This window comes from Tursiops truncatus, chromosome 15 (genome assembly GCF_011762595.2).
Source record: "Tursiops truncatus isolate mTurTru1 chromosome 15, mTurTru1.mat.Y, whole genome shotgun sequence".
NCBI classification, from domain to species: Eukaryota; Metazoa; Chordata; class Mammalia; order Artiodactyla; family Delphinidae; genus Tursiops; species Tursiops truncatus.
The window spans coordinates 43,692,660-43,706,575 of record NC_047048.1 but is presented as its reverse complement, the minus strand read 5'-3'; the positions used below and the strand labels follow the sequence as shown (position 1 = coordinate 43,706,575).

At 51.0% G+C, this 13,916-nt stretch overlaps 1 protein-coding gene across 4 annotated transcripts in view; it reads left to right on the top strand.

The window, feature by feature from the left end:
* The window catches only part of ACSS1 (acyl-CoA synthetase short chain family member 1), a 42,764-nt gene that overhangs the window by 15,161 nt on the left and 13,687 nt on the right, over window positions 1-13,916 (top strand). For 3 of the 4 annotated variants that reach the window (XM_033841038.2, XM_033841035.2, XM_033841037.2), the window contains exons 3-4: window positions 7,033-7,232; window positions 13,617-13,792. In XM_033841038.2, coding sequence (XP_033696929.1) covers window positions 7,033-7,232; window positions 13,617-13,792 — 376 coding nt within the window. The remainder of the gene's footprint in view (window positions 1-7,032; window positions 7,233-13,616; window positions 13,793-13,916) is intronic. The other variant, XM_073792629.1, reaches the window with a different exon arrangement.

The window sequence follows — 13,916 nt, the reverse complement described above, 5'->3', positions numbered from 1 at the left end:
ATCCAAGGAAAAATGTTACATAAATAACGATGGAGTTGGCAGACGGCAAACATCCTCAGGTTTGGGAACCTTTGAAATAGGGTGTCAGCTATTCTGAAGCTGTGGGTTTTGAGAGCTGCCCTTGGAGCCAGGCTTGGGTTTGAATCCTGACCTGACCCTTGACCCTTTCAGCTGAATAGCCTTGAGAAGTCACTTAACTCCTCTGTGCCTCAGTTTCCTCATCTGGAAAATGGGGTCGTGATGGTAGCCCCCAGCCCACGGGCTGTTGTGAGTGCTCCACGGATGTGCCTAGGGTTCAGACCAGCGCTGTTCCTGCTGTCACTGAAGGAACTGTGCATGTGGTGGCAGTGGGCGGGCAGGAGGAGGCTTCCCTGGGCAGTAACACGAGCGGGTTGGGGAAGGCTGAGGAGGCAGGAGCCCGTGGGCCTGCAGGTGGCCGAGGCTGGCCCGGAGAGGAGGCTCCTTGTGGTCACAGTGGGTGGTAAGCGTGGCTGGAGAAGACGGGGCAGCTGGTGGAGGTGGTGGGGTGACACGGCAGGTGGCGGATGGGCGGGGTGCACAGGCATGGCGGTGGGCCTACCTTCCCTCCAGGCTCCCGGAACCCCAGGCCATTGCCAAGTGCCTGGAATCTGTAGCTGGCAGCAGCCCTGACTGTGGATGATGCATCCTCAGACCCACCTCCCACCCCAAACGAGGGCTTCCCATCAACAGCCACGGCAGGGCGCGTGGAGCAGGTGGGCCTTCAGGGGAGGGATTCTCAAACCGCATTCAAATACACTGGTGACTCTCATTCACCCTGAGCCAGTGACACGGCTGCCTAAGATTTACACAAAAGCAAACTGGCATTTTCACTCTCCTTCCTGCTGTTAAGGAACCACTGATTTTCACCAACTTTATTTTTCTGCCATTCTGCAATAATTATAGCTACTGTTTATAGGATCCCTTTATATGTGCCTAGGACTTCATATTTGGTCTTAAGTCTGTTTGGGCTGCTATGACAAAACACCACTGACTGGGCGGAGTGGGGGGGCTTATAAATAACAGAGACTTATTTCTCACAGTTGTGGAGGCTGGAAGTCCAAGATCAAGGTGCCAGCACGGTCACCTGCTGGTCAGGCCCTCCTCCTGGGTCACAGCCAGAGCCTTCCTTTTGTGTCCATACATGGTGGAAGGAAAAAGGGAGCTCTGTGGGGGTCTCACTTATAAGGGCACTAATCCCATGATGGGGCTCCACCCTCGTGCCCTAATTACCCCCCCCCCCCGAGGCCCCATCTCCTAATACTATCATCTTATCATCTTTGGGGGTTAGGATTCTGCAGACATTCAGACCACAGGAGTCCTCGAGACCACCTTAGTAGTGGTCCTATTATTAGGCCATTCTATGGTTGAGACAGTCTAGACCCTGGGTGTATGGGGAGCTGGGTGGGAGCCCCATCTCTGATCAGAGGTCGTTCACTGAGGCATTCTCCTGAGAGGCAAATTCTCTGAGTCCAGAACTTTCTGCAGAGTGTAGCAAAACCTCAAGGAGAATACATTTATTTTTTGTAATAAATTTAGAAAACATGCAGCTTTAGTGATTGCAAGTCCACTGGCTGGCCTGGCGTCAGCTGTGGCAGTTCAGCTCTTGTTTCCTGTGAACGCCGAGTGTGTGCGGGGCCTTCCTTGGCAACGGCAGCTTGGGCGTTTTTGTGTCGACATGTGGCAGCTGCTTTACAGTTCACTGCAGCTTACCTTCGCTCAAGGTCATGGTCACGTGATCAAATCATGACGTGAGAGGAATTTCATACTTGGGTTATGAGCCTGCCCAGCTGAATTTCCTGGGCTTCTGTTCTCTCGGTGGCAGTAAGTAGTAGAGTAAGCGCATGTCATTACGTTAGATTAGATTTAGTGGCTACAGTAATGTCTGGGCCAGAGGAGTCAGCCAGAGGGAAGGAGTTGGTCCCGAGGCCTGGTGAGCTTCTCCCTGTGAGAAGGGGACCCTCTTGCCGTGCTCCGCTTTCCGAAAGCCAGCCCTTGCTTCTCTCACCACCTCCATCTTCCAGAAATGGCTTGCTGAAGAGAATATCAAAGTCTAGAGAAGTGTACCGAAGAAAGATGTGTCCTGTCCAGTCCTGCATCTGGACCACGGCGTTGACCCCTCCCCTCAGCACCAGGCTTGGAGGAAAGAAGTGACTGTCACGGGCCTTCCACACACACATCGACACGGTTCCCCGGGTTCCTTCCCTTATCGGCAGAAGGAAACGCAGAGGACAGGAGCTGTGTGCTGGCCTATCAGTGGGGCGGCCCTGCCCATCGCCCTCTCTGAGGGGCAGGATGTCTCCTGCCAGGGTACAGGAGGTACAGGAGGCTGGGAGGCATTTGCGGGGTGGACCCGGCGCTCATGGTTAGAGCTCGGGCTCCAGTCGCCCTGCACCCGCTAGGGCTCTCGTCCTTTCTTGCTTACCTGCTCTTCCTTTCCAGTCCACAGATATCTGTTGCATACCTTCTCTGAGCTAGGCCCGGTTCCGGACGCTGGGAGGAAGGCAAAGAACAAATCCCTGCCCAAGTAAAGCTCATACTCAGTGGGGCAGGTGGACAAAGAAGGAGGTAGCCTCTTTTCCAGTGTTTAATGAGCACAAGAGCCAGAGTAATGGTAATGGTAACAAGTAAGCAAGGCATGCATTCCGGATGCGTTTCTTAAATACAACAGCACCACACACACACACACACACACATACACACACACACACACACGCACACGCACACAAACACACCCGGCTTATCTTACTTCCCCTGGGGCTGTCCAGCTGTGTCCTGTTTTGGATTGAGCTGGGCCAGAGGTGCCTTTCTTCCGTCTGTGTCTGGGCAGATGTCGTGTTGGTTACGGATTAGCATTGGATGAATGCTCCTCCCACTTGAAGCTTAGAGTTGGCTGTAGAAGGTTTCCTTCCTTCCCCCAAGGCCAGGCAGCATTTTGCTGGTGTTCAGCACCCTGAATACGAGGCCAGTCTGTGTATTTGTGCCTGTCATTTGCATGCGTCCACGTGGAAGGCATGGCCCTGAGGAGTCTACTCACAGACAAACGTAGATATCTTATTCAGAACCTGCATGACGAATGCTATATTTCTCCTGGCACTTGAAAATAGAACTCTAACTCATTTTGTTGAGATCATTTCTCAGAAAGCTGCGTGTCACTGTCCCTTGGAAAGATCTCGCAGGCCAGGAGGAAGCCAGTGCATCCTGCAGTCAGCCCAGAGCACCCATCACTGAGTGGCTGCATTCTCTGTTTGATAAGAAACAGCATTTCGGTTTGTGAAAGTCTGAGAAGTTATGAGTATCCAAGAACTGCTTTTGAATGATTTTTGAGTACCTCACGTAACAGGATCACTTGAATAGCACTTACTTTTTTGTGATTTGAAGACCTAGGTTTGCTGACCATATATTCCAGTGGTCTAAGTCTGGAGAAGATTGCTAATGAAAAGCAAAAGCTTAAAATGAAAAATCCAAGTTTAAAAATATAATGGATGAACTGGAAAGATGAGGAGAAATTGAGATGGAATTAAATAGGGACAAATGGACAGTCTGGAAAGTCCGATTTTAAAAATTAATTTACTGACTGTGATATGGAGGACCCCTGTTCAGAGTCCTGTTCTGTGTGTGGCGATGGTCAGTGGGTTAGTGACCTCATGTTGAATTTGGGCCACCTTTGTCAGGCATTAGAAAATAAATGTATTCTTCATTTACATGGTTAAATATAGAGTTGGGGTCAAGGGTCTGCGTTCCATATTCTGACCTGGGCAGATACCATGGGAATGCCGGGGTCCGTTTGGTAACCTGGGGGTTTCTAGAGAATGGGAGTGGCGTCACGGAGGGCTGGGCGAGAGAACCTGGGAGAGAAAAGGCTTTGCGAGGTAGTGGTGGGGGGTATTCAGAAATCTGAAGGGCTATCATTGAATGACAGATTTTCTCTGGACATCTTTAAAGGGCTGAACTGGGACCAAGGGTTGGAAGTGGAACAGCTACAAGTCTTGGCCTGATTCTAGGAAGACTGTTTAGTGCTGTGCGGGGTGATTCCCAGCAATGTGATGTTTAAGCAGAGGCTGGACCGCTGTGGCCAGGAGCCTCAGGGAGGCTTCAAGGATCTCTTCGACCTTGAGTTTTATGGCCTTGGCAGAGAGGATGGGAAGGGGAGTGAACTCGAGAGATTTACCCCGATCAGATTCTTTACCAGAAACTTCTCTGGATGCAGCGGCAAGGGTGTGGGACCCAGCAGACTCAGTTCCAGGGCCCATGAGAAGGCCCCTCGATCCTCCAGGGAACACCTGGGCTACCTCAGCTTGGTCTCCAGACCTTCCCGGGGCTATAGGTCAGCTGCCCAGCTCTGACCGCCAGGCAACTTCTGCCCCTGAAGGGGAGTCCTTTCCCCTTTGCTGCCTTTCTCCTCCTCCCCACGGCCAACCTTTCCAGAAAGCTCTCCCTGCTGCCTCAGTAATTGTACCAGAAGCTGAGGTGATAAACGCCCATCACACTTTCATGTGCCTTCATTTCCCTAGTGGGAGCTGGATTGCAGGAGGACACTTCCCCTCTCATTTCTTTTGTCTGGTGCCCTACTCGCCCCCATGGTGCCTAGAATGGAATTTTTAACATCTTACAAATTCATCAAAATGAATTAGTTGATTTTAGTACTTCTAGAAAGTAATTTCAAACAAAGACGTCTGATGGTAAAGATAATCTCTACTGAATGTTTGGCCGAGTCCTGAGTGGGTGAAGCTTTTCATTAACACTCGTGACAGTTAAACAAGGTGGAAGGGGCCTGCTGTTTCTCAGGTGATCTTGTGGCAGCTGAGAAAGGTGAGCTCCCATGCCCGTGCAACTCCTACAGAAAGTAACCCAGGCCTCTCTGTCTGGGCGGCTCTGTGCCTTCCTCGACTTCAAAATGCTGCCTTCCGTCTGCAGAAAAAGGACTGGATGTCGTCACCACTGATCTCTGACGCACTTGAGCCTCCATCTCCCCAGCACCGACTCCTTAAGTCCTTAGCGCTGTTGAAAATGGCACCTGCGCTGGGCTGAAGTTATCCTTCTGTGGGACTGACCGTAGCTGCCTCTCGAGTGCTGTCACAGAGTGTCCTAGTCTCCTCCCCGCGCGCAGGAGGCGTGTTTCTGGGCCCTGGCTCCGGGGAGTTTGCTGTTGGGGGCTGTCGGGGTGCTCTTTCTTTCATCACAAGCTCAGGTGCGGGGTGGATGGGGTCAGTGAATGGTGCTTTTGTCCTCCTAAAGCCTTAAGGAGAAAGGATAGGGTCCTACCAGAGAGGCAGTGTGCCAGCCTGGGCAGGAGTCGAGGGGGAGCGCAGGCTGCACTCGTGTTACCCAAACCAAACTTGGGTCCATCCGCTTGCCCGTGCACAGTAAAGCCAATCTACTGACACCGGGTTGGAGTGAAGGAAAGTGCAGCGTTTACTGCAGACACCAAGCAAGGAGTCCAGGGCCGCTGGTGCTCAAAACACCCCACTCCCCGACGGGTTTCAGGAAAGCCTTTTTAGAGGCAAGGTGAGGGAGGGGAGTCCCAGGGTATGTGATCAGCTCACCACAGTTCTCTGGCTGATGGTGACTAACAGGGCTGTTAACATTATCAATCCTCAGGCTCCAGTAGGTCCAGAGGCTACAAGTAGTTAATTTCTTCCGTCTGGTGGGCGTTTTAGCATCTGTAAAACAACTCAGGAATGTGCATCAGATACTATTATCTAGGTACTTTAGAGACGAGCTAAAGCAGAGGATGTGGGGGCGGGGTCTGTCCCTGGAAGGCCCCATAAGGTCCTGCTTGGTTACACTAGTGATCTCTCGTCTGGTCTCCTCCAAGGCCTGTCACTGCCCACCCTTCATTTCCTGCTGGCCCTTGCTGGGCTGCCCCTTTCTGGGCCTCTGAGCACAGGGCAACCACAAACGCTCCTGGGTCTTGGCCAGGAGGGTAGAGCCACGTGGGTGGGGTGGACTTACTCTGCCCTTCCATGCCAGCTTTCTGTTAAATAACGAATACAGCAAGTCATTCACACTGACGTTATGAGCAACATTGGAGCTATGATTTTGAGTGTTTAAAATATTTCTGTTTAAATTGTTTTGATTTTGCTTAAAAATTATTTAAGAAACTAAGTTACAGATGTTGTATGTGCTTTAAAAGTCTACAGTGACCCTTAAATTTGTGTCCTCATATGCTGTATTGAAAAGAAACCATCAATGAATTTCAAATGCAATATAATTTTTTTCTTTGGAAGAAAAATAAAAAATATATATATATAAAAAACAAATACAATAAAACAAGAGCAGTGAAAATGGGAAATGTCCCTTCCTGTGGGAAGTGGGGTTCAGTGGGACCACGTCGGAAGCAGTGCTGAACCCAGCGTCCACCTGCTTCTGCTCTCCTGCACTTTCCTCCATTTCCTGCTCTGGTTTCTGGTAGGCTGTCATCCTCTCGGGGTTGTGTTGGGTCACGTGCTAACCCCAAGCATATCAGCTTGTTCAGCGGGATGCTGCTCTCTGACTGGCTGGCCAAGCCTAAGCCCCTGGAGTGGAGGCAGGGGCCATGTGGGCACAGGAGGCGGGGCACAGTGTCCTGGTCCCTCACCACCCAGCCCTGCCCCGGGCTGCGGGTCGCTTTCCTTCCCAAATCACTGAGGCTTCGCAGAGCTGGGGTCCCCTTCCCGGGGTCCCCTGCCCAGCAAGGCCTGTGCTGACCCAGAGAACAGGGGCCTCTCGGGGAGGATGTGTCAGAAGGCTCCGGGACCGGATGACCCAGGTCTCTGAGAAGCTCTGCTCTCAGTGGATGCAGGGACAGGCGATTTTTCTCAGCAGTGTGGCCGTGAATCTGTGTCAGGACAAGCCTACAAAGTTACAATGCTTTCTGAAAAGAGCCTTCCATGCATCAAGTGTTGGAGTGGCTGCCCTCCCCCTGGCTGGCCGGGGCTCCAGTGCCTGCAGTTTGCAGAATTATTCCAGCCAAATGACTATGCGTTCTGGCCCTCCCCCTTCTCTGACAGCCCTCCCTTCCTTGTGCCATAGGGAACTGCTGGAGACCACGTGCCGCCTGGCCAACACGCTCAAGAGGCATGGAGTCCACCGAGGGGACCGGGTAGCCATCTACATGCCTGTCTCCCCGCTGGCTGTGGCCGCAATGCTGGCTTGCGCCAGGATTGGAGCCATCCACACTGTTGTCTTTGCTGGCTTCAGTGCGGGGTCCTTGGCTGCGAGGATCAATGATGGTGAGCACGTGGGCAGTGGGAGGGAGGGAGGAACCTGGGTCGCCTAGCCTTCAGGGACTTAGCGTGGTGACAGACATCACTGAAAGTCACACATACAGATGATGGACACTACCAGGGACAGCACATGGCTGAATGAACATTTGCTCTATCAGCTGAGATCTGAGTGCGTTGGATTTAACCAGATGAAGGAAGGGAAGATTCCAGGTGGAGGGAGTGGCATATGTACCCACTGGAGGAGGCTGTGTGGCTGCAGTGCAGGAGGGAAGAAACGTAGGGTGAGATGAGGCTGGGGAGATATGGGGAAGATTCCACAGGTCAACAGCTGGAAGCCTTCTGTGATGAGGACTGATGGGGTGGGCCATCTCCTGAGGCTTGGAGTCAGGTGTGGGCCTCGTGGTGTGTCTTTAAGGCCTTCTGTCTGCAGGTAGGTCAGGGCCTCCCAGACAGGTGTGCAGAGCAATATTGTCTCCTTCCTTTTTCTGGTGTCGGAGGGCTGAGTGTCTGAATGGTGGCCTCATGTCTGTGCAGCCCGACCCCTGCTCCCTTGAGATCCTAGAGGGTTCCCTGAGCTGGCTCCCCTGGGGGCTGTTGGGAATTCTTTGTGTCTCATAGAAGACTTCCCTTTGGGTAATGGACAGAGCTGAAGGGCATAGTTCTCAGACCTCTGTTGACCACTCTCTTTAGGAAAGACTGGGGAGCCTTTCTGTTCCCTTTCAACATTTCCCCTCTAATTTCAAGCATTGGTGCTGCTACTCCTTTCTCTCTCTCTCTGAACTCTGTAGCACCTACTGTGTACCAGGTTTTGTTTTCAGCAGTTTGTGAAGGCCATCTCTCTTCATTTTAACTTAGTCTTCATAATATTATATGAGATAATACTCTTGCTATTTCTACCCTCTCTCTTTTTCTATTACCATTGAATCATTTTAAAGTGTACAGTTCAGAGACATTAAGCACATGCACAATGTTGTGCAACCGTCATCACTATTCCAGAACTTTCCCGTCATCCCAAATGGACATCTCATACCCATGAAGCAGGCATTCCTCATTTCCCCTCCATCCAGCCTCTGACAACCACTAATCTGCTTTCTCTCTCTCTATGACTTGCTTGTTCTGGAGGTTTTGTAAAAATGAACTCCTACAGTATGTGGCATTCTGTGTTCTACTTCTTTCACTAAGCATCATGTTTTCAAGGTGCATCTATGTTGTAGTGTGTATCAGTATTTCATTTCTTTTTGTAGATGAATGATATTTGACTGTATGGATAAACCACATTTTGTTTATCCATTTATCTGTTTATGGGTATTTTTACTTGTTTCTACTTTTTAGCTATTGTGAATAGAACTGCTGTGAACGTTTATGTATAAGAATACCTGCTTTCAATTATTTGGGTATATACCTAGGAATGGAATTGCTGGCACATATGGTAAATCTATGTTTAACTTACTGACAAACTGCAAAACTTTTCCAAAGGAGCTATTCTGTTTTACATTTCTACTAGCAATGTATGAGGGTTCCAACTTCTCCAAATCCACATCAACACTTGTTATTTTCCTTTTTAAAAAAATTATAGCCATCCCAATGGGTATGAAGTGGTATTTCATTGTAGTTTTGATTTGCATTTTTCTAATGACTAATATCATTGAATATCTTTTTATGTGCTTGTCCATTTGTGTCTTCTTTGGAGAAATATCTACTTAAGTCCTTTGCCCATTTTTTTAATTGGTCGTTCGTCTTTTTTATATTGTTGAGTTGTGAGTTCTCTAGATATTCTGGATACTGTACCTTTGTCAGATATATGATTTGCAATTATTTTATCCCATTCTGTGGGTTGTCTTTTTGCTTTCTCAGTATTGTCCTTTGAAGTACAAAAATTTTTAATTGTGATAAAGTCCAGTTCATCTGTTTCCTTTTGTTGTTTGTGTTTCTGGTATATTATTTAAGACTCCACTGCCAAGTACAACATTACAAAGATTTGCCTCTGTGTTTTCTTCTAAGAGTTTTTTATAGTTTTAGCTTTTTCATTTAGGTCTTTGATCCATTTTTTATTTTATTTTTATTTTTGTTTTTTTTGCGGTATGTGGGCCTCTCACTGTTGTGGCCTCTCCCGTTGTGGAGCACAGGCTCAGGACGCGCAGGCTCAGCGGCCATGGCTCACGGGCCCAGCCGCTCCGCGGCATGTGGGATCTTCCCAGACCGGGGCACAAACCCGTGTCCCCTGCATTGGCAGGCGGACTCTCAACCACTGTGCCACCAGGGAAGCCCCCTTTGATCCATTTTTAAAAAAAATATTTATTTATTTTGGTTGTGCCAGATCTTAGTAGTGGCAGGCGGGCTCCTTAGTTGCAGTTCCAGGGCTTGCCGGCTCCTTAGTTGTGGGATATGGGCTCCTTAGTTGCAGCAGGCAGGTTCCTTAGTTGTGGCATGCAAAGTCTTAGGACTCCTTAGTTGCAGCTCCAGGGTTCCTTAGTTGCAGCCCATGGGCTCCTTAGTTGTGGCATGCGGGTTTCTTAGTTGTGGCATGCGAACTCTCAGTCGCAGCATGCATATGGGATCTAGTTCCCTGACCAGGGATCAAACCTGGGCCCCCTGCATTGGGAGCGCGGAGTCTTATCCACTGCGCCACCAGGGAAGTCCCAGGTCTTTGATCCATTTTGAGTTAATTTTTGCATATGGTGTGAGGTAAGGACCCAGCTTCATTTTGTTTGGCCTGTGCATATCCAGTGATACCATTTATTGAAGAGACTATTGTTTCCTTTGTTGAATGGTCTTGGAACTCTTGTCAAAAATAACTTGACTGTATATGTGAGTGCTCATTTCTGAGTTCTCTATTCTGTTCCACTGATCTATATATCTATCTTTGATTTTCGTATGCTGCACCATCCATGCATTCCAGGAATAAATCCCACTTGGTCATGATGTATAATCTTGTTAATATGCTGCTGGATACAGTTTGTTAGCATTTGGTTGAGGATTTTTGCATCAGTGTTTATAAGGGATATTGGTCCATAGTTTTCTTTTCTTGTGATCTGTTTGTCTGGTTTTGGTATCAGGGTAAAGCTGGCCACACAGAATGAGTAAGAAAGTGTTTCCTCCTCTGCAATTTTTAGGAAGAGTTTGAGAAAGATTGCTGTTAATTTGTCTTTATCTATTTGGTAGAATTCACCAGTGAAGCCATCTGGTCTTGGAAACTAAGGCACAGAAAGGTTAAGTGACTTGCCTAAGGTCACACTGCTACTTAGTGACAGACCCAGGATTTGAACCCAGGCATTCTACCAATGCTTTTAACATTACATTAGCTGCTCCTTTCCTCTCTTGCTGATGTGGCCACAGTTACCAAGTGTTTCTGTTAAGATTCTTTGAAACAAGCAAAAGCAATTGACTCTGGAGAATTAGTAACTGGATGCCAGGCAACTCCCAGAACTCAGGAATCCTAAACAGCCAGGCCATGGGAAGGCAGGGGCCCAGTCAGCTCTGAGGGACTCAGCAGGGGAAAGTCCTATAACTTTTCTCTAGAACTTTGCCATTAAGTGGCTCTTCCCCAGCACCCTACAGCCTCCATGTTCAGCTATTCAGGTGTCAGTTTCCTGGGGGCAAGACCCTGTTGGGACAAGTGTCTGTGTTCTCTTGGCTCAGTGAGGGTGGTATTTTGGTTTATTGCTGTGTTACAAGCTACTCCAAAAGTAAGTACTTAGAACAGTATATTTTCTTATTATGTTTCATGATTCTGTGGGGCAGGAGTCAGGTGGGCGTAGTGGGAATGGCTTCCCTCTGCTTTGTGATATCTGGGATATTGGCTGGATTGGTTTGAATGTTTGGGGGTGGCCAGGGGTCTCTTTCTGTTCATGTAGCCTCTTCACATGACTAACTTGGGCTTCCCCATAGCAAGGCAGCCTCAGGTGGTCAGACTTGTTACATGGTGGCTTATGGCTCCACGAGGAAGCAAGGAGACTGCCACTCGCCCTACAGGCTGACCCTGGAATCAGTAGAGCATCATTCTGGCTCTACTCCATTGGTCAAACCAGTCTGTAGCCACCCCAAATTTAAGGGGAGGGGGCCTAGACCCTACTTGTCCATGAGAAGTGGCGTGAGACCAGGTCAGAGAATTCACAGCTGTCTTTTGTCCACCACGGGGAAGGAGAGTGTCAGTGTGGCGACCAGGTCTCACCGTGAGTAGGCAGCTTCTCCGGTTAGTATGTCCTATTCTACGGCCCCGGCCCCCTGGCCTGGCCTCTGGTCTCTGGCCACTCCTCTTCCTTTATCTTCCCTCCTGGTCTAGGCTGTGTGAGGAGTGGAGAGAGGGAGGCGTGGGGAGGGTGGAGAATGGCTCTGCGAGATGCTGTGAGGGCAGATTAGTGGCCCAAGCAGTTGTCCACGCCCGAATTCCCCAGTACCTGTGAATATGTACCTTACGTGGCGGAAGGCCTCTGCAGATGTGATGGGACCCCAAAGTGGGGGGATGATGCTGGTCCGCCCGGTGTAACCACCGATCCTTAAAAGCAGAGAACTTTCTCTGGCTGAAGCAGAAAACATGTGGCAGAGAGGGAGGTGAGAGAGATTGCAAGTGACAAGGACTTGACCTGCCTTTGCTGGCTTTGAGGATGAAGGAGGTTGTGTGCATGGGGTGTAGGTGGCTCTAAAAGCTGAGGACGACCCCTGACTGACAGCAAGGAAATGGGGGCCTCAGTCCTACAGCCACACGGACCTGACTTCTGCCAACACCCTGAGCAACCTGAAAGCAGATTCTCCCCAGAGCCTCCGGGTGAGATCTTCCCCCACCCCCACCGGCACCTTGATTTTGGCCGTGAGACTCTAAGCAGAGAACCCAGCTTAGAGTCTCACGGCCGAGCTCACCCAGACTATAGAACCGTGAGCTAAAAAAAAAAATGGGGGTTCTGAGCCACTAAATTTGTGGTAATTGGCTATGGGAGCAATTAAAAACAAATACAGAAGCTGAGACCTGATCAAAAGCCAGGGTGAAAGTGAATCCTCCCCAGACCAAAGTGTCTGCTGATCCTGCCTGTGCTGATGCTGTGCACCTGCCACGGCCCCGCTGCCCGCCCTCGGGGACCGCAGAGAGAGGGTGCTCCTCAAGCACCTCCTGGGGACTGGGCATGTCGGGCCCGGAGGTTCCTGCCCTGGAGAACCACTCGGGCAGGGAGGCCTCACACAGATGGGCACCGGGAGTGAGGCCTGTGTCTCGGAGGCTGGGATTCCAGCACCCAGGTTGGGCCGGGGCCACTGTTTTCTCCAGAGGGTCCTGAGCTTTCTTTGTCTCTCATCCCCTTGAGCAGGGTCGCTTTCTACCTGCTTGGCCATCTCCCTTCCTGCCCCACAGGGAGCTTCCCTGGACAGCCCCAGCTCAGGGATGTAGGCCTGAGCGTCTCAGGTGGGCTCTGTCCACCTGACTTTGTCTCCCCACGGTGACCGATTGCCAAGGCTCGAGGAGCAAACAGTGTGTGTGGCCGGGGCCTGGCGTGCAGAGCTGATGACACTGTCCTAGGCGCCCCAAGCAGTCCAGAGCATCTCTCTGACCCAGGCAAAGGCCTGTGCTGGAGGGGTCACAGGTGGCCCGCGGGGCTGTGCCGCCTCTAGGGCTCTTGGGAGGAAGAGAGGCTGTGAGCATGTCTCTAGAAAGCACGTTTCAGACTGGAAAGCTGAGGGAGACTGGCGCCTCAGGTAGGGCCCCCAGGAGCCGCCCTGAGGCGAGAGTTCAAGTGCAGGCAGTTCACTGGGGAGGTGGTCCTGGAAGGTGCTGCGGGCTGCAGGGAGTGAGGCCGGGGAGCTCCCACTGTGGGTGCCCAGGGCTCAGACCGCGGGGAAACCCTGGAAGGCGATGGGGCCCGGGCGTCAGCATGAACCCCGAGGGGCTGCTTGAGGACTACTGGGTGGGGTGATTCCTCAACACTTCCGCCTGTGGCTCCAAATCAGGCCTCGGTGCCCACGTCACAGGTCTGAGGGCTGCGCTTGGCCATCAGCATGGCAGCTGGATGGTTGTTCCAGGCTCTTTCTCAGGGGCCAGTTGTACAATAGCCCACCTCAGCCGTGATCCCTCCGGGTCATCCCGGGTTGGGGCGTGGTGGGTGGAGGGTAGCCTGGGAAGGCCCTGGGGCAGGTGGGAGGGCGCGGGAGACTGGCAGAGTTGAGCTTCCAGTGGCTTAGCTCCAGTTACACCTGCTCCTCCCAGAGCTGGGAAGAGGCTGGCGCTTCTGCTCTGAGCACAAAGATCCCAAAGCAGGTGGAACTTCACTTTTTTGTGTTGACTCTCTTGCTCAAGGATGGACTTTATCCATCACACCCTTAGGCCTGGGGTGTGTGGCTGTCTGGGCTGTGAAGGTCGGAGTGGGGAGGAAACTGACCAGAAATACCTGCCTTTGACTCCGATAGCCAAGTGCAAGGTGGTTATCACCTTCAACCAAGGACTCCGGGGAGGGCGTGTGGTGGAGCTGAAGAAGATTGTGGACGAAGCCATAAAGCTCTGCCCAACCGTCCAGCATGTCCTCGTGGCTCACAGGACAGACAACAAGGTCCACATGGGGGATCTGGACATCCCCCTTGAGCAGGTGGGTTTATCTCCTTTTGTATAGTTTGAGGAGAAGAGGTTGTCATTGGATTAACTGAGTCTGAGTCTTGTCAGATTGTGGTTCTCAGTCTGGGTCCCCCAGAGGTGCCCAGAGTTCCCCTTTG